Source organism: Rhinichthys klamathensis, unplaced genomic scaffold (assembly GCF_029890125.1).
Source record: "Rhinichthys klamathensis goyatoka isolate OS25496 unplaced genomic scaffold, OSU_Roscu_1.1 h1tg000630l_1, whole genome shotgun sequence".
Taxonomy (NCBI): Eukaryota; Metazoa; Chordata; class Actinopteri; order Cypriniformes; family Leuciscidae; genus Rhinichthys; species Rhinichthys klamathensis.
Window position 1 is genome coordinate 309,464 of NW_026607077.1, and position 24,043 is coordinate 333,506.

Genomic DNA, 24,043 nt, shown 5'->3' on the forward strand with positions numbered 1-24,043 from the left:
CTCACTGGAACAAGCACTGACTCATCCCTGCAAACACACACACTGAATCTGAAACTCACTGGAACAAGCACTGGCTCATCCCTGCAAACACACACACTGAATCTGAAACTCACTGGAACAAGCACGGGCTCATCCCTGCAAACACACACACTGAATCTGAAACTCACTGGAACAAGCACTGGCTCATCCCTGCAAACACACACACTGAATCTGAAACTCACTGGAACAAGCACTGGCTCATCCCTGCAAACACACACACTGAATCTGAAACTCACTGGAACAAGCACTGGGTAATCCCTGCAAACACACACACTGAATCTGAAACTCACTGGAACAAGCACTGGCTCATCCCTGCAAACACACACACTGAATCTGAATCTCACTGGAACAAGCACTGGTTCATCCCTGCAAACACACACACTGAATCTGAAACTCACTGGAACAAGCACTGGGTAATCCCTGCAAACACACACACTGAATCTGAAACTCACTGGAACAAGCACTGGCTCATCCCTGCAAACAGACACACTGAATCTGAAACTCACTGGAACAAGCACTGGCTCATCCCTGCAAACACACACACACACACACACACACACACACTGAATCTGAAACTCACTGGAACAAGCACGGGCTCATCCCTGCAAACACACACACTGAATCAGAAACTCACTGGAACAAGCACTGACTCATCCCTACAAACACACACACTGAATCTGAATCTCACTGGAACAAGCACTGGCTCATCCCTGCAAACACACACACTGAATCTGAAACTCACTGGAACAAGTGTAGCCCTTAGAATGTAAAACGGGACCGATATCAGTGCACCCCCCTTTAAATTTCGTTAATGTTATTGTTAGTTACTTGCATTACTTTATTGCATTGTGTTCAATTGGGTGAGACTCGGAGTCGTCAGCAGGGGGCACCCGTGAGTTGCACAGCGCATGGGTGGCTGACTAGCTAGAGTGTAGAAGTAGTATCCAGCACGAGATGAAGCGCGAAAGTGCAGAGAAATGTGCTCCTTGCTTGAACAATGCTTTTTCTTGTGTTTTATGCAGATAAATAAATGTGTTGCACCAGGAAGTGACATCGCCTCATTCCTAAAAGTGTAACATATTTTGGCGAGCCAGCCAGGAGGAGGCGATAGAGTGACCAACACCATTAACCCCCTCCTTCCCAACGAGTCGAACCTGAAACAAGATGGACGCCAGTCAGAACGTGCGTGATCAAGTGAGTGCAGCTCTGTGGCAGTTAGGGGAAGAGTCTCTTGTGGATGTCTGCAGGTACCTGAAATGTGATAGCCTGGACAGTGGAGAGTCCCGCAGCAGGACACGGAGGGCACTCATCAGGATGGCCGAGTGTCAATTGGATGGGCTGGAGGAGAAACTAGACGGCGATGAAGGTGAACAGTACTGTGTTGAGTTATTATCATTCATTGAAAAACACAGTAAGGGGCGTGGTCAATCGGAGAAAGGGTACCCATCAGAGAAGCCAGCTCCAAAAGAAGAACTAAAAAAGGATTTCTCACCACACACCTCTCTTTTAAAGACTGATTCACCATTCAAGAGCCGGCTAGAGCCCATTAGCCCATTGCCTGAGGTAACGATGCGAAGAGAGTTTAAAATTTGTGAGCAAATTGGAGAGAGTGGTCAGAGGGACAAATTGTCATATCTCAGTTTAGTCCGCCAGATCGAGCTGGGAGTACAAAAGGGGCACACACAGACTGAAGTAGTCGAGGCTGTAATCAGGGCTGTCAGTCCAGGACTGCCGTTGAGAGACATGTTAGAGATCAAGCGTGGGCTGACCCTCAGTGCACTCCTCACCATCCTAAAGGGCCACTATCGAGTAGACAGTTCGACAGAGCTTTACCACCAGCTTCTTAACATCTCTCAAGAGCCCAAAGAGACTGCCCTGAACTTTGTATTCCGGGCGATCGAGCTGAAAGAGAAACTGTTATGGAAAGCCACGAACGAAGACACCGATGAGCAGTACAGCAGAGCTGTCATTCAGCGCAAGTTCCTCCGCTCGATTGAAACTGGACTGTTGAGCGATTCTGTGAAGTTCCAAATTCTTCCCCACCTCAGCGATGTGAGCATAACCGATGAGGAACTGATACAGCAAGTGGATGAGGCGGCCAAAGTCGAAAGTGAGAGACAGGAGAAACGAAAAAGATCCACTGCTAGTAAAACTCTCAAAGTACAAGAGCATCAAGCAGACTCTCAGGTAAAATTCACAGCTGTTCAGAGCCCCTCTAAACACATGGAGTCCGACTCAACAGCCTCAATTAAAACGGTAAAGCGGAATGAGACTAAGCCTGACAGCATAAACGCACAGCAGATGATGGAAGAGCTTCGTAAGGAAATGCAGCAGATGTTTCGGGCTGTAATGGAGCCAAGTCCCCGACCTCATGGACTGAAGCAGGGAGGGAGAGGCTGCAAAAAGTGCAAGGAGGAAGGAATAGGCGAGAACTGTTCGCACTGTTTCAAATGTGGGCAGGAGGGCCACTTCTCTCGCGGGTGCAGAACCACGTCGGGAAACGGGCAGGGACTATTGAGGTGGGGCCAGCAGTAGTCCAAAGCCAATTGCCCCGAAACGAGCAGCCACCGCCCATCCCAGTCATGCAACCAACAACAGCCTGTGAAAAGAGAGTAGCCGGAGCATCATCAGCTGTAAGTGTGATTAACTACATACCGCCTCGACACCAGCCACAGTTGATAAGCCTTGTGGGTAGCCGATGCATTGTGGATTGCGTTATGGACAATTGCCCAGTTAGAGCCCTGTGGGACACGGGAGCACAATCCAGCATTGTGAATGACCTCTGGCGACTGAACCACCTACCCCACACGGTTGTCAAACCCATCCCAGAGTTATTGGGGGATGAGACACTGACAGTCTTTGCTGCTAATGACACACCCATTCCATATATCGGCTGGATTGAAGTCAGTTTCAGACTAGGCAGTGACCACACCAAGACAAATGATTTACAAGTGCCAGTACTGGTGTCAAGCGACCCAGCCGTTGCCAGTGACCCCATTATCGGTTACAACGTCATTGAGGCCATCCTCAACAGAAAAGAGGAAAACACTGAAGGTGAAAGGAAGCAGTTGGCACACAAAGTGAGTAAAGCTTTTGCGATAACAGTGAAAACTGCTCATCGTGTGGTGAAGTTGATGCAGAATGCTGATTCAGAGACTGGAGTAGTTTGTACTGGCGGAAAAAGAGTACCCATACTATCAAAACAAGTTACCACCGTCTATATAAGAGCGCATGTGAGTTCACGAGCTCAAGGCCAACAGATGTTCTTTTCACCTGACATGCTTAATCCTCCACCAGAAGGCGTGATATACAATGATGTACTGGTGCAGATCCCAGAAAAGAGAGTGCCATACATACCCATCTCCGTGACCAACACTACGGATCGCACCATCTATCTTGACCGTCACAGAGTGATTGGTTACCTGGAGCCCATCAAGACCGTATACACATCAGCTGTGCAAACGAAGGAGAAGGAGACGATAGCCGTAATGGACAACAAAGAGACAAAGTCTAGCGAAGTAAGTAAAACACAGCCAGATAACAAGCAAGCAGGAAGACCAATGTCATGGGACCCCCCTGTAGATCTCTGTCATCTCCCAGAAGGGCAGCAGGAGGCGGTAAGGAGAGTGTTGAGGGAGGAATGTGAAGCCTTTTCCTTTGACAGTGATGATGTGGGTTGTATACCATCCCTCAAGATGCATATAACCCTCCAAGATACCAGCCCTGTCCAGAAGACCTACATGTCCGTCCCAAAGCCTCTTCACAATGAAGTTAAGGAGTACTTGCAGGATCTATTGAGAAGAGGGTGGATCACACATTCTCGATCCCCTTATTCATCGCCGGTGGTGTGTGTCCGCAAGAAGGACGGCAGTCTTCGTCTCTGTGTTGACTTCAGAGAACTCAACCATAAGTCAGTCCCCGACCGCCATCCGATACCGAGGATTCAGGATATGTTGGATGCTTTGGGTGGGAGCTCGTGGTTCTCGGTCTTAGACCAGGGTAAAGCGTACCACCAGGGCTATCTGGATGAGGAGAGCCGCCCTCTCACAGCTTTCATCACACCCTGGGGGCTGTATGAATGGGTGCGCATACCCTTTGGCCTGAGTTCGGCACCCGCAGAGTTTCAGAGGAGTATGGAGCACTGTTTGGCGGATCTGAGAGACACAATTTGCCTCCCCTACCTTGATGACAACCTGGTACACAGTAGGAGCTTTAAAGAGCACTTGGAGCACAGCCGTCTTGTTCTCCAGCGTTACAAGGAACATGGTGTGAAGTTGACCCCAAAGAAATGTGAGCTGTTTAAATCAAGTGTGAGGTTTCTTGGCAAGTTGGTGACAGGAGAGGGATACACAATGGACCCTAAAGAGATGGCTCCAGTGCAGGCGCTAAAGGAAAAGACCCCTGCCACTGTGGGTGCTGTGCGCCAGATTCTTGGGTTCCTCTCCTACTACCGACCCTTTATCCCCAATTTCTCCCGCGTGGCCCACCCACTTTATAACCTACTCACCATTCCAAACCCCGAAAGTTGTACTCTAGAGCCGATCAGGAAGAAGTCCAACAAAATTGGAAAGAAAAAGCAGGGTCATTTACCATCACAGATGCCTATACAGTGGACCAGCTCCCATCAGGAAGTATTGACTCAGCTGGTAGACGCACTCACAAAGCCCCCTGTCCTCGGATATCCGGATTTCACCCAACAATTTGTATTGCATTGTGACGCATCCCAAGTTGGTCTGGGTGCGGTGTTATACCAGAGACAGCAGGGGAGGATGAGAGTGATCGCCTATGGCTCCCGCACCTTGAGTCCAGCAGAGAAGAGATACCATCTGCACTCTGGAAAACTGGAGTTTTTAGCGTTGAAGTGGGCCATCTGCGAACGTTTTCGGGATTATCTTTATCACGCCCCATCATTTGTGGTATATACAGATAATAACCCACTAACGTATGTACTCACCACCGCAAAGCTGAACGCAACAGGACACAGATGGGTGGCGGAGCTGGCCGATTACAACTTCACAATCAGGTACCGCCCAGGCAAAAACAACTCCGATGCAGATGGTTTATCAAGGATGCCGTTGGACATTGAGGAATACATGTGTAGCTGTACGGCTGAGGCCAGTCAAGATGTCATCAGTGCATCTATGGAGAGAGTCACAGCAGAAAAGACGAACCCTTGCCGGGGTGTTGGGTTGATCCAGGTCAGTGCTTTGAGCTTAGTGAAAGACCGTGAGACCAGCAAACCTCTTACCACAGATCAAATCCATAAAGCGCAGGAAGAGGATGAAATCCTGGCCAGAGTCCTCTGGTACAAGTTACAAAACAAGAGGCCAAGTAGATCTGAAGTGAAAGCAGAGAACCCCGCAGTGGCCATACTGCTAAAACAATGGCTCAAGGTTCAAGTTGTTCCAGATGGTGTCTTGCGCCGCAGATCTTCCCGTCGAGAACAACTGCTGCTCCCCAAAGCTTATCATCCGCTGGTCTTTAAAGAACTGCACCAGGACATGGGTCACTTGGGGGTCGAAAGGACACTTGACCTGATACGAGAACGATTTTACTGGCCACAGATGAGCAAGGATGTTGAACATTTTGTCAGTAATGTGTGCGAATGTCTCAAGAAGAAGAAGCCGAGTAAGCAGAGCCGTGCACCTCTAGTGCCCACCCAGACCACTTATCCCTTCCAGCTCGTCTCGATAGACTTCTTGCATTTGGAGAAATGCAAGCATGGCTATGAGTATATACTAGTGGTCATGGACCATTTTACGAGGTTTGCGCAGGCCTACGCAACAAAGAATAAATCGTCCAAAACAGTAGCTGACAAGATTTTCAACGATTTTGCACTCAAGTTCGGGTTTCCAAGCAGACTACATCACGACATGGGCAAAGAGTTTGAGAACAGACTGATGGCTAGCTTGAAAAAACTGTCTGGCATCCAGGGCTCGCACACAACACCATACCACCCCCAGGGTAACGGGCAGGTGGAAAGGTTTAACCGCACCCTGTTGTCCATGCTGCGTACCTTGGAGGACGAGGAGAAGGAGGATTGGAAGGAGTCCCTCGCGAAAGTTGTCCACGCGTACAACTGCACAAAGAACGAGGCAACGGGTTACGCGCCTTATTTCCTTACCTTTGGACGTTCTCCTCGCCTGCCCATTGATCTGTTCTTTAGTCTTGAAAAAGATGAGGCCCACGACACCTATGATGACTACGTGAGTCACTGGAAGACAAGAATGCAAGAGGCATACGAGATTGCGGCTAAAACAGCGGTCAAAGGAGCAGTTCGTGGAAAAGTCCTCTACGACCGGAAAGTGCAGGGAAGAGACCTCCAGCCAGGTGATAGAGTCCTTCTCAGAAATCTCACTCCCAGAGGGGGGCCTGGAAAAATTCAGTCTTACTGGGAAGGTCAGGTGTACAGGGTGAAGGAGAGGAAAGCTGATGGGAGTCCCGTTTATGAGATCAGTCCAGAAAATGGTAAAGGAAGGGACAGAGTGGTTCACAGAAATCTGCTGTTGCCCTGTGATTTCCTACCCCTTGATCAGACACCGGCAGGGCTTCGTCAGCCATGGAAAGACTCCCTGAGCTCCTCAAAGAAAAGAACCAAGCCACAACGACAGCAGCAACCAGAGCCAAGTGAAACCTCTGACGACGAAGACAGTGGTACCTACCAGTGGAATCTGAGATCTGGCAGGGGGAGACAGCAGAGACACACTTCACTGAATCCTCTGGCAGAACCCTTTCACCCACTACATAGCGAAGAGGATGTGCCACTACATAGCGAAGAGGATGTGCCACTACATAGCGAAGAGGATGTGCCACTACATAATGTGCCACTACATAGCGAAGAGGATGTGCCACTACAATCTCAGAGACCTGATGTGAGTTCTGACAGGTCTGAGAATGTTGAATCAGAGGCCGACCCGCTGGTTCGGACGCTAGGAGAGCGACATGCGGTAGGACCGCGACCCCAGAGACTGAGACGTCAGCCTGTGGTACTGAGTTATGACACATTGGGTCAACCGTCCTTGGTAAAACGAGACTGTAAGATAACAGAGAGTCAGGTAGCACAGACTAAGGGTTACTGGAGGCCTTGGATGGCTGAGGTTTTCTAAAGAAATGTTCACTTGTTCCGGGAAATGTCAGGAGACATTTAGTTTTGTGGGGGAGAGTGTAGCCCTTAGAATGTAAAACGGGACCGATATCAGTGCACCCCCTTTTAAATTTCGTTAATGTTATTGTTAGTTACTTGCATTACTTTATTGCATTGTGTTCAATTGGGTGAGACTCGGAGTCGTCAGCAGGGGGCACCCGTGAGTTGCACAGCGCATGGGCGGCTGACTAGCTAGAGTGTAGAAGTAGTATCCAGCACGAGATGAAGCGCGAAAGTGCAGAGAAATGTGCTCCTTGCTTGAACAATGCTTTTTCTTGTGTTTTATGCAGATAAATAAATGTGTTGCACCAGGAAGTGACATCGCCTCATTCCTAAAAGTGTAACACAAGCACTGGCTCATCCCTGCAAACACACACACACACACTGAATCTGAAACTCACTGGAACAAGCACTGGCTCATCCCTGCAAACACACACACTGAATCTGAAACTCACTGGAACAAGCACTGGCTCATCCCTACAAACACACACACTGAATCTGAAACTCACTGGAACAAGCACTGGCTCATCCCTGCAAACACACACACTGAATCTGAAACTCACTGGAACAAGCACTGGCTCATCCCTACAAACACACACACTGAATCTGAAACTCACTGGAACAAGCACTGGCTCATCCCTGCAAACACACACACTGAATCTGAAACTCAGACTGGAGCTTGACATGTTTGAATGCAGAATCTCAGACCAGTGTTTTCTGCAGCACTACACAGCAAAAGATGTGATCTGTGAGTTTACAGTCTGAATGTGCAAGTCTATATAAGCGTATATTTATAAATAAACAGTACATATATATATATATACACTACCGTTCAAAAGTTTGGGGTCGGTACGATTTTAAATACTTTTAAAAGAATTCTCTTCTGCTAACCATGGCTGCGCTTATTTGATTAAAAATACAACAAAAATCAGTTATAGTATTAAATATTATTCCAGCTGTTTTCTGTGTGAATATATAGTAAAGTGTAATTTATTCCTGTGATCAAAGCTGAATTTTCAGCATCACCAGTGTCAGTGTCTTCAGTGTCAAATGATCCTTCACAAATCAGTATAATATGAGGATTTGATGCTCAAGAAACATTTATTATTATTATCAATGTTGAAACAGTTGTTGGTCTGTCAGTTGTACAGTTTTTTTTTTTTTTTTAGGATTCTTTGATGTATAGGAAGTTCAAAAGAACAGCATTTGTTTGAAATAGAATCTTTTGTAACATTATAAATGTCTTTACTGTCCTTGATAAATAAAAGTATTGATTTCTTTCCTCCAAAAAATAAAAATAAAATTCTCACTGAACCCAAACTTTTGAACGGTAGTGTAGCCTATATATATATAAACAAACTGTACTTGCAGATAATGTAATATTATTTAAATAAAACGTACACTTAAATAAACTTAAATATCAAAAATTGCACTTTATCAAGTAATGTCAACTTGAAAATTGTACTGTGTAATTACAAACATATTTATATACATGACATACAAGTTTTAACAGAAAATACATTAAAGTATATTTTAGTTTATCATAAATGCTTGTCAGTTCATTCAGCAGTTACACTTTAACCATATTACAAAGACAATAGAAGTAATTATTAAACATACTAAAGTCCTAATTAGGTGGACGAAAAAAGTAAAAGAAAAACTTCTTAAGTTCAGGTTATAATATAAATTTAAACTATAATACATTTTAATTTAAGTGCAATTAACGTGCATTTGTCCAGACTTCAGTGTGTTCTTTTTGAAGTACTTGTCAAGGTTCTGTCTGTTCAGTGACAGTGCTGTCGTCATGTGTTTCACGAGTTCACACTTACATACAATCAGAGGGAGTAAAGTTTAATGTGTATGTGGCGTGCTGTCCGGGGGAGGGAGTTCGGCCCGAATCCGAACCCCCCATCCCCCCTCCCCCGCTTCTCTAGGCTCTTCTGTCCATGTGATATGTTGTGTGCACGGCTTGTGTCCCCTTTCGAGGGAACTCACACTGTATCGATGACGACACTTTGGGGAACGTCCCCCAGCGCAGCGGCTCTGAAGCATGAAGGAAACTAAGCCAATCGTGATTAGTGTTGCGTCATGATGTAATGTGTGACGGCATACACAGAAGCTACAAAGGGACGCCAGCACACAACAGAGTTAGCTTACTATTCTTCAGCAAGCGCTCTCTGTCGTGTGTGTCATATTTGGTGTTGTCTGTCAGTTTGCAAGCACTATATATTAGTGCTGTCAAACGATTAAAATATTTAATCACGATTAATCGCATTAATGCCATAGTTAACTCGCGATTAATCGCAATTAATCACACATTTTTATCTATTCTAAATGTCTCTTGATTTCTTTTTGTCCCATTATTTTTTCTCATTTTAATGCTCTTATCAACATGGAAAAGTGGATCGGCTTGCTTTGTGCAAATGTTTTTTTATTGAAACCAACATTGGCATATACTGTGTTCAATTTCACACTAACATTCTCACTTGGAGCAAATAATCTCTCACACACTGTAACACTGTCCATCAATAAAAGAGTGAAAAAAGTACTGACGAGGTCCTGATATTGACGAGGGGGTGGAGAATTCACATCAGCTGTGTGTGTGTGTGTGTGTGTGTGTGTGTGTGCTTGGCCATCAAGTGGTATTTCAGACTGGATGTCCTGCAATGATGATAGCTCAGTTCACAACGACAAAACACACAGATTACTTTGGTCTTGTCAATGTAACCATTTGGCAACTTTTTAAAAGTAAACTTTCCATTCAGAATCTTATTGGCATCCATTTCGGCTTCTCGCGCTCGTCATCCACTCAAAATGTAACGTTAACCAACTATTTGGCCGGCTCACAGACCCAAACAAGTGTGTGCGGCGTGTCTGTTGTTTTGTGCCGGTCTAGCTAGATCCGCTTGCGCTTTGGTCGACCTGGCAACAGGACGTCCTCGCGCGGCGCAAGCCATTGAAATGAATGGGTTTCATAGCGCAGTGCCGCACATGCCGCGTCCTGTTGCAAAAGCATGTGAAACAAAGTTTTCTAGGCCAAAAAGACCATTAATTAAAAAAAATAACGCCTTTAAAATGGGTTTGCGTTAACGCCGTTAATAACGCGTTTAACTGACAGCCCTACTATATATATATTATAATGGCGAGTCAGCAGTACAAGCGGTGTGTGCATCCCATTGGGTGCGGCGGCGCTCATCATGGGGTTCACAAATGGATCTGATCTTTATTTTTTTTTTAAGTATGTGCACTTCTTTCTCAAAAGGGTAGTAAATCTGTATCTGATTCACTTATTGAATGGCAAGTCGTCTCAGGTTACGACTGTAACCTATGTTGCCTGAGAACAGGGAACGAGACACTGCGTCAAGCGCTATGGGAACGCCTCAGTGTGACTGATGACTGAAACACTGTAGAATCACGACAATCCTATTGGCCGGCGTCAGCCATGACGCCATGCTCTAGTGTGACCAGGAAGTATAAAAGGAGCGCCTAGAGAACATGTCATCCACTTCTTCGTCTGAAGGGACTGTAAAAGCAGACCAGAGGCATGGCGACGAGACACAGTGTCTCGTTCCCTGTTCTCAGGGAACATAGGTTACAGTCGTAACCTGAGACGTTCCCTTTCGAAGGGAACTCGAACTGCGTCAAGTGCTATGGGGAATGAGATACCCACGCTGCCATGCTGAGGGGATGCTTCAACAACTATGGCTACAAGCAAAACACATTAACTCAAAGTTAAAGCCCCTTACTGCTTAGACGTCAGGCTAACTGTAGCACTACTCCCTACGGCCACTGCCCGAGCTCCATGATAAGCGAGGGGAACTCTGTGAATCACACAGAGGGCTTGCTAGCTCGAGGGCATGGGAACCACAGCCCAACCTTCAGAGGGGGGTCCCTTTAAAGGAGTATAGCCCAGAGCCTATGGGCCCTAGCTTGCTACTTTTGGGGGGACAGTGTCAACCCCCACACCAAGGAGGCTATCAAGCTTAACGCTGAAGCCAACAACCTGTTTGGGTTTACATTACTCAACCACAGTCTCTAGCCAGAGACAGTAGCTCCTTCACGGTGCTATGGGAAGCGGAGGCCTCAGCAGGATGATTCTGAGATTAGAGGAGGCCTGCCACACTTACACCACTGTGGTCTAGAGCTTTTCCTCATAGGGTGAATAAAGTTCATGATGCAGAACTCAGGCAGTGAGGGGCCTAAACAACTCTCTGTTAGTGAGATGGCCCTTTTCCTACTACCTGCAAAGCTTGTTTGCATGGAGACCTCAGCAGGATGACTCTCGAAGGAGAGGAGGCATGACACATATATTTCGGAGAGGTAGCTCGACGATCATCGGAGCTAAGGGCCTAAAGCACCCTACTCAGAGAGGAAGGGGCCACTTCTCAAGCTCTACCTGTAATAGAAGTTAAGAGAGAGCTCGACTACCACCAGAGCTCAGGGAGCGAGGGGTCTAACAACTACTCAAGAAATGAGGAAGAATCCCTTCCACGCTCTACCAAGCTGTATATATGGAGGCTTCAGCAGGATAACTCTCGAAGAAGAGGAGGCCTGACACATAATTAGGAGAGCTAGCTCGACCACAATCAGAGCTCAGGGCCTGAGGCACCTCCTCAGAGAGGGAGGGGCCACTTCTCAAGCACCACCTGCAACGTCTGTATGCATAGAGGCCTAAGCAGGATGACTCTCGAAGGAGAGGAGGCCTGACACATGCTATAAAACAGATCAAAAACAGCCAACCGTATATATAGAAGCCTCAGCAGGATGACTCTCAAAGGAGAGGAGGCCTGACACCTATTTAGGAGAGCTAGCTTGACGATCATCAGAGCTCAGGGAGCGAAGAGCCTAAAGCACCTCCTGAGAGAGAGGCCACTTCTCAAGCTCCACCTGAAATGCTGTTTGCATGGAAGCCTCAGAAGGATGCCTCTCGAAGGAGAGGAGGCCTGACACATGCTATAAACAGATAACACAGCCTAACTGAATATATGGAGGCCTCAGCAGGATGACCCTCAAAGGAGTGGAGGCCTGACACATAGTTCGGAGAGCTAGCTTGACTATCACCAAAGCTCCGGGAGCGAAGGGCCCGAAGCACCTCCTCAGAAAGGGAGGGGCCACTTCTCAAGCTCCACCTGCAACGTCTGTTTGCATGGAGACCTCAGCAGGATGACTCTCGAAGGAGAGGAGGCCTGACAAATGCTATAAAACAGATCAATCACAGCAAAATATATATATGGAGGCCTCAGCAGGATGACTCTCGAAGGAGGGGAGGCCTGACACATATTTAGGAGAGCTAGCTCGACGATCATCGGAGCTTAGGGAGCGGAGGGCCTGAAGCACCTCCTCAGAGAGAGAGGGGCCACTTCTCAAGCTCCACCTAAAATGCTGTTATCATGGAGGCCTCAGCAGGATCACTCTCAAAGGAGAGGAGTCCTGATACATATAGTTAGGAGAGCTAGCTCGTTACTAAGCACTCTATAGAAACACCCTTCTAACTAGGGGAGTACCACGTCATCCTACTCTAGAGGAGCGACTTGACCACTGTCTCAAATTCAGAGACGCAAACTGCCTCCACAGGGTTATGGGGAGCAGGGGCCTAGCAGAAAGACTCTAAGATGAGGAGGCCTGCCATACTTGCACCTAAGTGGTCTTAAACTAGTCTTTTTTTTTTTTTTGAAACAACTATATGGAATAAATCCAGCTCAGAGCCCGAGAGGCGGAGGGCCAGGAAACCCTCTCTTGACGACTTAAGAGAGTGATCCCAAGCCGTGCTGCCTGCATGGGGCTCCAGGGCCAGAGGTCTCAGCATGATGACTCTCGCATCTCACCACACCGTAAGGGAAACCCATCCTATCCAGGAGGGGAACGGAGGCCGTTAACTACAGCCTGTCTACGTTCGTTTTAACTGGAGGAGGCACGTAGTGTCAACTACTCTGTTAATGGTGTCTGGTAGGGTGTGGCCAGAGAGAAAGCACTCATCAAGAGTTTTTTTTTTCTTTTTTTCTAGCACTTCCCCTCTGACGCGCTGCCATTGCAATACTCAAGCCTGGCGGGCGCGTTCAGTAGAGCACTGACTGTTGGACCAGAGGATGCGTCAGAGCGCGCCTCCCCGCCCAACAGTCCCTTCTCGTCACCCGCCGACGAGTTTGAGAGAATCACTACTCTCTCAAACTCGTCAACGAGCTCCCTCTGAGATCCCCGCGATCTTAGTCTCCTCTCGGCACGAGCGGGACCCGAACCGCGAAGCAAAGATGACTGTCAATCCTCCCTCGAGAAAAAAGACAGACGAGAACGGAGCGTTCTCATTGAGAAAAACGCTCACGATCGGCGCACTCTATCCCCTCGAGAACCGAGCGCGCGTGCTCTACACCCAGACAAAGCCACAAAGGTAGTGAGTGCCACCAGGTGTGAGAAACCTCTCACACGGGTCGGCACACTTCCCTTGTTTGCCATAGTTTCATTTTACTCACAGTGTCAGTGAAACAGTCCCTGAAGACGAAAAGAGGATGACATGTTCTCTAGGCGCTCCTTTTATACTTCCTGGTCGCGCTAGAGCATGACGTCATGGCTGACGCCGGCCAATAGGATTGTCGTGATTCTACAGTGTTTCAGTCATCAGTCACGCTGAGGCGTTCCCCATAGCGCTTGACGCAGTTCGAGTTCCCTTCGAAAGGGGACACATCTGACAAAAAACAAGAATCGTTTCATGAAACTTAAATGTGTATTATGACTGACTGTCTATTCACAATGACACAAAGTATAACAAATGCAGGGTTTTATAAAAAAAAAAAAAAAATAAACATGACATTATTAAAACATTTAAATATGCTATCAGCATATTAAATATTTATAGACCTTTTAACGCAGTTAAAGTGCAGATCGCCCACCAGTGTCTGATTCAGGGCGGCCCTAGACTTCTGGGGGCCCTAAGCAAACCCCTCCCAGTCAATGCGTTCATTAAACCCCCAAATGACCCCTGACCCCTTCATCTGTTCACTCAGAGCGGTTTCACTGTCAACAAACAGCAGTGAGTTGAAACAGTCCAGTACCATACATTTTCTTTTTTACAAACAATAGGACAAATACAATAGAAAAAAGATACAAATGAAATAAACTGTTTAGCGTACTATACAGAATTAAGTAATTAAATGTAATAAAACTCTGTCAAGTCTTCGTCATATAAATGTAATATAATTTAATTTAACGGGGGGGGGGGGGGGGGGGGGCTACATTTCAGGGGTGAGTCCCAAATGAAGAGCAGCAGAGGGTTAAAGTAACAGTGAGAAGACGAGTGTTGGAATCAGGAAACGAGGCGCGTCAGATTGGGTTTCTCGCACACACACGCGTCACACAGCATGTGGAGCATGTGCACTACTATGAGCCCTACATAGACTGCAGCACAGCGGATCCCATGTCAGAGTTTCACAGCCAAGACCAAAAAAACAAACAGCTGCTATCATCATTACTTTAGCAAATTATCAAATCCATGAAACTCTGCGAGGCATTTAATGGCATAACCACATGAGCCAGACTATACACGGCGTCACATGCATTCATACGCTCTCATAAACGTGTGCTAGTTCACAGAGAAGAGCAGGTGCACACAGCTCAATCCCATTCATTCTGAAGGAGACACATAACCAATGATGGTGTGGTCACTTTACCTGCAGAAATAAGCTTCATTATTGCTAATAAGGCCACACAGAAATTAAAAACGACCTGTTGTTTTATTTAGATATATAAAAAAGAGAGAAACACTTTCACAGCAGACGCACGTTTGTGTGGAGCCGACTGAATGTTATCTGGGATCATGTGTTATCCCTAAACTGATATCAGGTGACAAAAGGTAAAAAAGATATTAATAAATCAAACAAAACCTCATTTTTTTATTTTATAGCTATTTCTAACATATTGTGAATTTTATAAATGAAATTAAAATATTTAAGAGTCTTCTTGAGCCTAATTAAGATTTAATGCTGTCTGTAATTCCTGTATATATACATACATGATGTCCGAACTTTCATTTTTTTACGTAAATAGTATATGTTAAAAGAACTTACTGTAAGTGTGAACTATTGTAATGTAATGTTTCTGGACACTTGTAATTAAATGAAAATGTACTGTATTATAGCTCACATTTGTATCAGATACAGTGAGCTGAACTTTAGAGTGATTAGTATTGTGCTGACAAGCATTTATGATTAAAATATGCTGTAATGTCACATATATTGAAACGTCTATGTCGTGTTTTTCAATGTATTTGTAATTACATATTTTTAATGAAGTTAAAAAATATTTTAACAATAAAAGTAATATTGAATAACATGCTAAAGTTAAAATTATAATCAAGTCAAAATAAGTGTGCTTCTTTAAAACATGATAGAAGATTATTAAAACATAGTGGTGTAAAATATACTTTACAATAAAGCGCTACTATAAAGTGGAGTTTTTAAAAGTTAAACTTTACGTGTGGTCAGAAACAGTAATGAAAGTGTTTTCTCTTTAATTAATTGACTTTACGGCCACAAATCAAATGTTCTTCCTCACAGTAGCTGGTGTTACTATACTGTAGTTCTGCTCCTATAATTAGACTGGTTAAGCAGTAAGTAAAGGTGTGTGTGTGTTTCGGAGGCCTCCAGGCCCGTGTGTGTTCCAGTACACACAGAGCGACTGATATTCACATGTCAGCACGGCTGGACTGCTTTACTGGCCAATCAGCATCCAGGAGCACGCTTGACCACAGCAAACCCATGAGCGAGCGGAGCAAGTGTGTCAGAGTCGAGTCTCACCGTCAGTGCTGTGTGACACCACAATGTGTGTTTTGTGCTGAAGTAAAACAGCTGAGCTCAGCCGAAAGACTAAACAAACCTGCGGCAGACAAAAGCCCTGTGAAGCCGGCCTGGATGAACACACGTACCTCCTCGTCTCGCTCCAGCTCCAGCCCCATCTCCAGCAGGCTGCTCTCGAACTCGGCCCGGCGCAGGGCCTTGTCCCGGTCCTGGTGCTCGTGGTGCTCTGCGCTGGGGTCGGCGCCCCGCTCGGCGTCGGCTGGAGGGCCGGGCCGGCCCCGTCTCAGGGTGCGTGTGAAGGCGTTGTCTCGGAGCCGGGACCCCCCGGCGCGGCTGCTCTTCTTGATGTGGTAGGTGAGGATATAGTCCACCCGTCTCCGGCCGTCCTGGTAGAACAGACCCTGCCGGCATTGAGTGTTCTCCTCAGGAGTGAGAGACTTCAGGAGCTGAGAGGAGAGAGGAGGCCAGAACATGAGTGTGTGTGTGTGTGTGACTGCAGTGGCCAGTCAAAGGTCAAGATCGCAGCATCTCCTCATTGTCCTGAACTCAGATCAGCATATGAGGAGGATCAACACTACCAGGCAGAAGCTGTGGACACATTCGGCATGATCCCAAGGCTTCTGCGGGAACGCTTGGAAGAAGTTCAAATTAACAAATATAAATCGTGGCTTATTGTCATATTCTTTACCAAACTAAAGGCACCGTTGCAGTGGATGTAGAATGAAAAGAAAGAGTGAATGTTGAGAGTCAGCAGAAAGTGTTCACGTGTTTTTGTTCATTACATCATTCTCAGACGTGCATTATTAGACAAACACTGTCAAAATGATTTTTCAGATGACTCGAGTGTTTTACAATAAAACACTGTCTCGTTTAATTCAGTGTGTTACTTGAAATGTCTTTGGAATTATTTGTGGAATTTAGCAATTTGACTTTTTTTCTGTGTGTTTACTGTTATTCTTAAATGTGATAAGCAGAAGGCTAATAATGACAGATGTGGACAGTTTTTACAGCGTTTCTGTCGTGTCGGACAGGATCTTTAGCATTAAACGAACTGAAGGACACTGACAACTCTCATGTGATCAGTGTGATGTAAATGTTTTGAACACGCTGAGCGGATATACAGTGTGTTAGTGTTATTTAATCTCTCTAGTGTGTGAGAGATTAGTGTGTATTTACAAACATAAGCATGGTTGAGAAGCCTGTCAAATGTTAGGAAATAAACATGAATATTAGACCACTTATATGTGTAACTAAACCAGATGTTATTTTCTTAGATTAATCAAAGGCAAAAGGGACACAATATAAATGAGGATAATTCATTTTTGCTGTTGAAAATGTACACAATAACAAAGAATACAAACGCATCAAATGTCTTCATAAGACACTCAGCACTACCAGTGAAATGAGTGGAATGATTTCGCTTTTTAAAAATGTTTATTTCATTTTAAATATGCGCTCAATATCATTATTAATTTAAAATAACTGTTTTCTATGAGAAAAAATATTTTTTATTTATTTATTTTTCTGAAACTGTGAAACACTACCATTCAAAAGTTTGAAGTAAGATATATATATATATAAACATTTTATTCAACAATAACAAGTGACAACAAAGTGACAGTAAAGACATTTATTCTTCATTATTTCTTACCAAAAGTTTTCTATTTCAAATAAATGCTGTTCTTTTGAATCCTGAAAATATATATCACAGTTTATACAAAAATATGAAGCAGCAAAAACTATTTTCAACATTGATCATAATTAATAATTAAGCACCAATAACAGCTGATATCTGAGCAGCAAATCAGCATATTAGAATGATTTCTGAAGGATCATGTGAAAATAGAGTTATCTGAAATTGTATCATTTCACACTATTACTGTCTTTACTGTATTTGACCAAATAAACTCCTTACAGAAGCATTTTAAAAATAGAATTGTTCCAAACTTTTGACTGGTACCGTAATAAATTCCTGGCAAAACTCTATTTAGGCCATTTTTTGATCTGACAAATAAATATATTCTAAATTATGAAAATAATTTCACATGAAATTAGTGACTGATATATTTTACAGAAACAAACAACATAATAAACGGTGACTCTGTATTATTATTGTATTATTATCTCTATTATTACTGTATTATTCTCTCTCCTCCTCCTCCTCCTCTTCCATCCAGAAGAATATGGCAGTCATGAGTAATATTGCACAATGCAATGATGATATTTGAATATAGGTTCAACACAACTGGATAATCTCAACGTCAGATGGAGGAGCACAACTCTCTTATGTGCATATTCATTAATCTCTGAGTAATATTACCGTTTGTGAAAGCCATAATTATTGCCACTATAGATCCAGTAATGTTTCATAAGTTCTCAACATGTTTGGCCCCAGTGTTTGAGTGTTGGAGATCAAACTGCCGGAGATGTTGGGGAATGTGTTGATCTTAGTTAATGAATGGATCTGAGTCATGTTTGACATGCAGCCGCTAATACACTGTTAAATCATGTTCGACACCAGTTACCTTGAACTTGAGACTGTCAACTACCGGCTCTTATTACATCTGTGGGAACCACAATTAATAACTAATAATATGACGGTTATATATAATATAGTACAGTAAGCAGGTTTCTGTTGCACTGTAACTAGTTCTGATGCGTTCCCTGTTGCACAAACACACTATGCGACAGTAATCTTAGATAGAAAATATTTTTTGAAGTCCTAATTTATGAGGTCAGCTTTTTTTGTAGAGCGACTGCAACCGATCCAGCAACTGCTGACTGTGTTATGGGGTGTAAGATTTCCTCTGGCATCCCGCTTCATCTTATGGGGACATGCACTCATATTTTAGGAGCAAAAGCATTAGCCCATATAGATCTAGCACATGCTCATTTTCTGTACTTATTGATCTAAAGGTACTTCATCTACATTTATCAAATTCTCAATTAAGCAGCCAATAATAGTCATCATTAATCGCAGATATTGCGTATGCATTATAAATATTGGGTATAAAGGTCCTAAAACTTCCTGAATAGTCATGAACACACGCCACACGCACCTGAAATTTGCCATGAAAGAGCACGTCCCTTAAGAAGTGTGCTTGCTTACAGGCACTCTGAGGTTGAGAGACGCCACTTTCTTTCTCGGTTAAATCCATCTCCCAATCACAGTAAGAGCCTGTTCTCACACTCCGGTAATCTTCAACACTGTTCTCTGTCTGCCTGTTTCTCTCTGTCCCTCAGACTGAAGCAAGACGCAGGTCACCAACTGATCCCTGTTGTTACTTGAGAGGAGTGAGAGGAGCCAGGAGCTAATATTAGACTCAACTATAAAGCCATACATCAAAGCCTCCGAGATGCCCTCACTCACACACATGGCTGTTGGTCAGAAGTCAGCTTAGTCTATGTAAAGGGGACTTTCGGAATTATGTCAACATAGCTAGGTATGTTGTTTTTACCTCTGTAAAATCTCTGTAATGCGGAAACATGTTTGCGCCATGGATTAAAAAATAAAAAGGTAATTGCGAATTCTGACTTTTTTCCTCACAATTCAAGCTTTACATCCTCATGTCTTGCCTCGCCCACACTCCCTTCGCTAAGGTTCATGCTATAAGCAGGGTCCCCGCTGAATCATTGTTATGTGATGAGCTGGATTATGTCATGTTGCAAGACCTACAGTCTTCACTGGTCCCGTCCAGCTCCAAGTCTCCTTCAACGAGGATGGTCCCGTCCAGCTCCAAGTCTCCTTCAACGAGGATGGTCCCGTCCAGCTCCAAGTCTCCTTCATCAAGGATGGTCCCGTCCAGCTCCAAGTGTCCTTCATCAAGGATGCTCCCGTCCAGCTCCAAGTCTCCTTCAACGAGGATGGTCCCGTCCAGTTCCAAGTGTCCTTCAACGAGGATGGTCCCATCCAGTTCCAAGTCTCCTTCATCAAGGATGGTCCCGTCCAGCTCCAAGTCTCCTTCAACGAGGATGGTCCCGTCCAGCTCCAAGTCTCCTTCAACGAGGATGGTCCCGTCCAGCTCCAAGTCTCCTTCATCAAGGATGGTCCCTTACAGCTCCAAGTGTCCTTCATCAAGGATGCTCCCGTCCAGCTCCAAGTCTCCTTCAACGAGGATGGTCCCGTCCAGTTCCAAGTGTCCTTCATCAGGGATGGTCCCGTCCAGTTCCATGTCTCCTTCAACGAGGATGGTCCCATCCAGTTCCAAGTCTCCTTCATCAAGGATGGTCCCGTCCAGCTCCAAGTCTCCTTCAACGAGGATGGTCCCGTCCAGTTCCAAGTCTCCTTCATCAAGGATGGTCCCGTCCAGCTCCAAGTCTCCTTCAACGAGGATGGTCCCTTCCAGTTCCAAGTGTCCTTCATCACGGATGGTCCCGTCCAGCTCCAAGTCTCCTTCAACGAGGATGGTCCCGTCCAGTTCCAAGTCTCCTTCATCAAGGATGGTCCCGTCCAGCTCCAAGTCTCCTTCAACGAGGATGGTCCCGTCCAGTTCCAAGTCTCCTTCATCAAGGATGGTCCCGTCCAGCTCCAAGTCTCCTTCAACGAGGATGGTCCCGTCCAGTTCCAAGTCTCCTTCAACAAGGATGGTCCCGTCCAGCTCCAAGTCTCTTTCATCAAGGATGGTCCCGTCCAGTTCCAAGTCTCCTTCAACAAGGATGGTCCCGTCCAGCTCCAAGTGTCCTTCATCAAGGATGCTCCCGTCCAGCTCCAAGTCTCCTTCAACGAGGATGGTCCCATCCAGTTCCAAGTCTCCTTCATCAAGGATGGTCCCGTCCAGCTCCAAGTGTCCTTCATCAAGGATGCTCCCGTCCAGCTCCAAGTCTCCTTCAACGAGGATGGTCCCATCCAATTCCAAGTGTCCTTAATCAAGGATGGTCCCGTCCAGTTCCAAGTGTCCTTCATCACGGATGGTCCCGTCCAGTTCCAAGTCTCCTTCAACGAGGATGGTCCCGTCCAGTTCCAAGTGTCTTTCATCAAGGATGGTCCCGTCCAGCTCCAAGTCTCCTTCAACGAGGATGGTCCCGTCCAGTTCCAAGTCTCCTTCAACAAGGATGGTCCCGTCCAGTTCCAAGTCTCCTTCATCAAGGATGGTCCCGTCCAGCTCCAAGTCTCTTTCATCAAGGATGGTCCCGTCCAGTTCCAAGTCTCCTTCAACAAGGATGGTCCCGTCCAGCTCCAAGTGTCCTTCATCAAGGATGCTCCCGTCCAGCTCCAAGTCTCCTTCAACGAGGATGGTCCCATCCAGTTCCAAGTCTCCTTCATCAAGGATGGTCCCGTCCAGCTCAAAGTGTCCTTCATCAAGGATGCTCCCGTCCAGCTCCAAGTCTCCTTCAACGAGGATGGTCCCATCCAATTCCAAGTGTCCTTAATCAAGGATGGTCCGTCCAGTTCCAAGTGTCCTTCATCACGGATGGTCCCGTCCAGTTCCAAGTCTCCTTCAACGAGGATGGTCCCGTCCAGTTCCAAGTGTCTTTCATCAAGGATGGTCCCGTCCAGCTCCAAGTCTCCTTCAACGAGGATGGTCCCGTCCAGTTCCAAGTCTCCTTCAACAAGGATGGTCCCGTCCAGCTCCAAGTCTCCTTCATCAAGGATGGTCCCGTCCAGCTCCAAGTCTCCTTCAACGAGGATGGTCCCATCCAGTTCCAAGTCTCCTTCATCAAGGATGGTCCCGTCCAGCTCCAAGTGTCCTTCATTAAGGATGCTCCCGTCCAGCTCCAAGTCTCCTTCAACGAGGATGGTCCCGTCCAGTTCCAAGTCTCCTTCATCAAGGATGGTCCCGTCCAGTTCCAAGTGTCCTTCATCAAGGATGCTCCCGTCCAGCTCCAAGTGTCCTTCATCAAGGATGCTCCCGTCCAGCTCCAAGTCTCCTTCAACGAGGATGGTCCAGTCCAGCTCCAAGTGTCCTTCATCAAGGATGGTCCCGTCCAGCTCCAAGTGTCCTTCATCGAGGATGCTCCCGTCCAGCTCCAAGTCTCCTTCAACGAGGATGGTCCCGTCCAGTTCCAAGTGTCCTTCATCAAGGATGGTCCTGTCCAGTTCCAAGTGTCCTTCATCAAGGATGGTCCCGTCCAGCTCCAAGTGTCCTTCATCAAGGATGCTCCCGTCCAGCTCCAAGTCTCCTTCAACGAGGATGGTCCAGTCCAGTTCCAAGTCTCCTTCATCAAGGATGGTCCCGTCCAATTCCAAGTGTCCTTCATCACGGATGGTCCCGTTCAGTTCCAAGTCTCCTTCAACGAGGATGGTCCCGTCCAGCTCCAAGTCTCGTTCAACGAGGATGGTCCCGTCCAGCTCCAAGTCTCCTTCATCAAGGATGGTCCCAGCCAGCTCCAAGTGTCCTTCATCAAGGATGGTCCCAGCCAGCTCCAAGTCTCCTACAACGAGGATGGTCCCGTCCAGCTCCAAGTCTCCTTCAACGAGGATGGTCTTGTCTCTGGCTCCAACTTAGTGTATCATCACTGTGGCTCTGCTTCGACTACCGCATCTCCAGCTGCAGCTCGACCCTCGAAACCTCCTTCTCCGCCGGGCTCCTCCTTCCCCCCGGTTCTGACATTGGCCTCAGTCACACTGGCTCTGCCTCAGTCTACCAAGCCCATGTCTCCCCCTAGGTTAAGCGTGCCTTCAGCTCCACCTTGGTAATCCATGCCTTCCTTGTCACCCTGGATCTACTTCTCCTCAGCTCCACCTGGGTCTCCACCATTCACTTCATCACCTCAGTTGCTCAGGCTCCTGGCTCAGTTCTGCCGTGGGCCTTCATCTTGGCTTTGCTCAGGGTCCTCCTCTGGTTCCTCCCTCATCTCCTCCCTGGCTTATCCCTCCATCTTCTCCACCTCCTGGATCTTATCGGTCTTCATCTGCACCACATCCACCTCTGGAACCCCCTCCCACATCTGTTGGACGTTTGCAGCCAAGGATGCACTTTTCGGGTTAAGACGATTATAATTTGATTTGTTTCATTATCATATTCTGTCTTGCTTTAATTCTCATTAACTTTTTGTTACTATGGTTTCTGATTAGTGCTCGCCTGTTCATTGTTTCGTGAATGATCATTCCCTGTGTATTTTAGCCCCGATGTATCTTTAGTTCAATGTTCTGCTTCATCAATGTAGTATGGTCTTGGTGTGTACTTAAACGTATCTTTATCATTCATTCTGCATCACGCATCTCGTTTTTAGAGTAATACTACGCTCAACCCATGACAACACCTCGCAATTCTTGCAACTTTTTTCTTGCAATTCTGACTTTATATCTCACAATTCTTTTAATTCAATTAACTTTATTTCTTGCAATTGCATGTTCATACCTTACAATTTTGACTATTTCTCACAATTTTGAGTTTATATCTTGCAATTCTAAGTTTACATATAAATTTCGAAGTGCAAAAGAATTTCAGAATTTTGAGATATAAACTCGCAATTCTGAGAAAAACATTTATCTTTTGAATTGTTTATTCCGTAGTGGAATCAAGCTTCCATTATGTCATCTTTTTTCAGAGAGACCTCTAATGTTTATAAGACAAGTGCTGTGTTGTCTTGCATACCGGCCATCTTAAAAAGTGAAGACTTAAAAACAAACTTACTATAGAATCTTGAAGATCATAACCAATATCTTCTATGGCTTTGATACTGACGATGTTCATTTGCTTGTCTGTGATCGGTACAGAAGGGAACTGTTCATTGTTCATGATGGCTGTTGTGTTTCCAGCACTGGACTGGGATCAGAGTTTAACCTGTAGACGAAAAACAACATGAAATACAGGTAAACATCACCAAATCACAACTACAACATTACGAATTCCACCTGAGTATAATACACATGTTAAAAAAGATAAATAAATAAACAGAACTGCCAGTTGTCTTTATTGTCTAATATATTCTTTAAAATAAAGCTTGAAAATATGTTTTCTCGGAAAATCCCATTGAAGATTTTTGTTGGCCAAAGAATTATTAAAAGAACCGTTTTTTTTCCTTAGTGTGCAGAATATTTGACAAAATAAAAGTAATTTTTAAAAATTAAAAATTAAAATAATTAAAAGTAAAAGTAATTTTTCATAAAATACATAATTTCCACTATAAA

At 45.5% G+C, this 24,043-nt stretch overlaps 1 protein-coding gene across 2 annotated transcripts in view; it reads right to left on the reverse strand.

The window, feature by feature from the left end:
• Nucleotides 1–23,674, reverse strand: part of LOC130076137 (anoctamin-1) — a 64,772-nt gene extending 41,098 nt beyond the window's left edge. The window contains exons 1-2 of one of the 2 annotated variants that reach the window (XM_056241106.1): nucleotides 23,547–23,674; nucleotides 16,098–16,415 (exon numbers count right to left, since the gene is read on the reverse strand). In XM_056241106.1, coding sequence (XP_056097081.1) covers nucleotides 16,098–16,415; nucleotides 23,547–23,651 — 423 coding nt within the window. In that variant the 5' untranslated portion in view covers nucleotides 23,652–23,674. Of the gene's footprint in view, nucleotides 1–16,097; nucleotides 16,416–19,028; nucleotides 19,225–23,546 lie in introns of those variants that run through there. The other variant, XM_056241107.1, reaches the window with a different exon arrangement.
• Nucleotides 23,675–24,043: the final 369 nt, after the last annotated feature.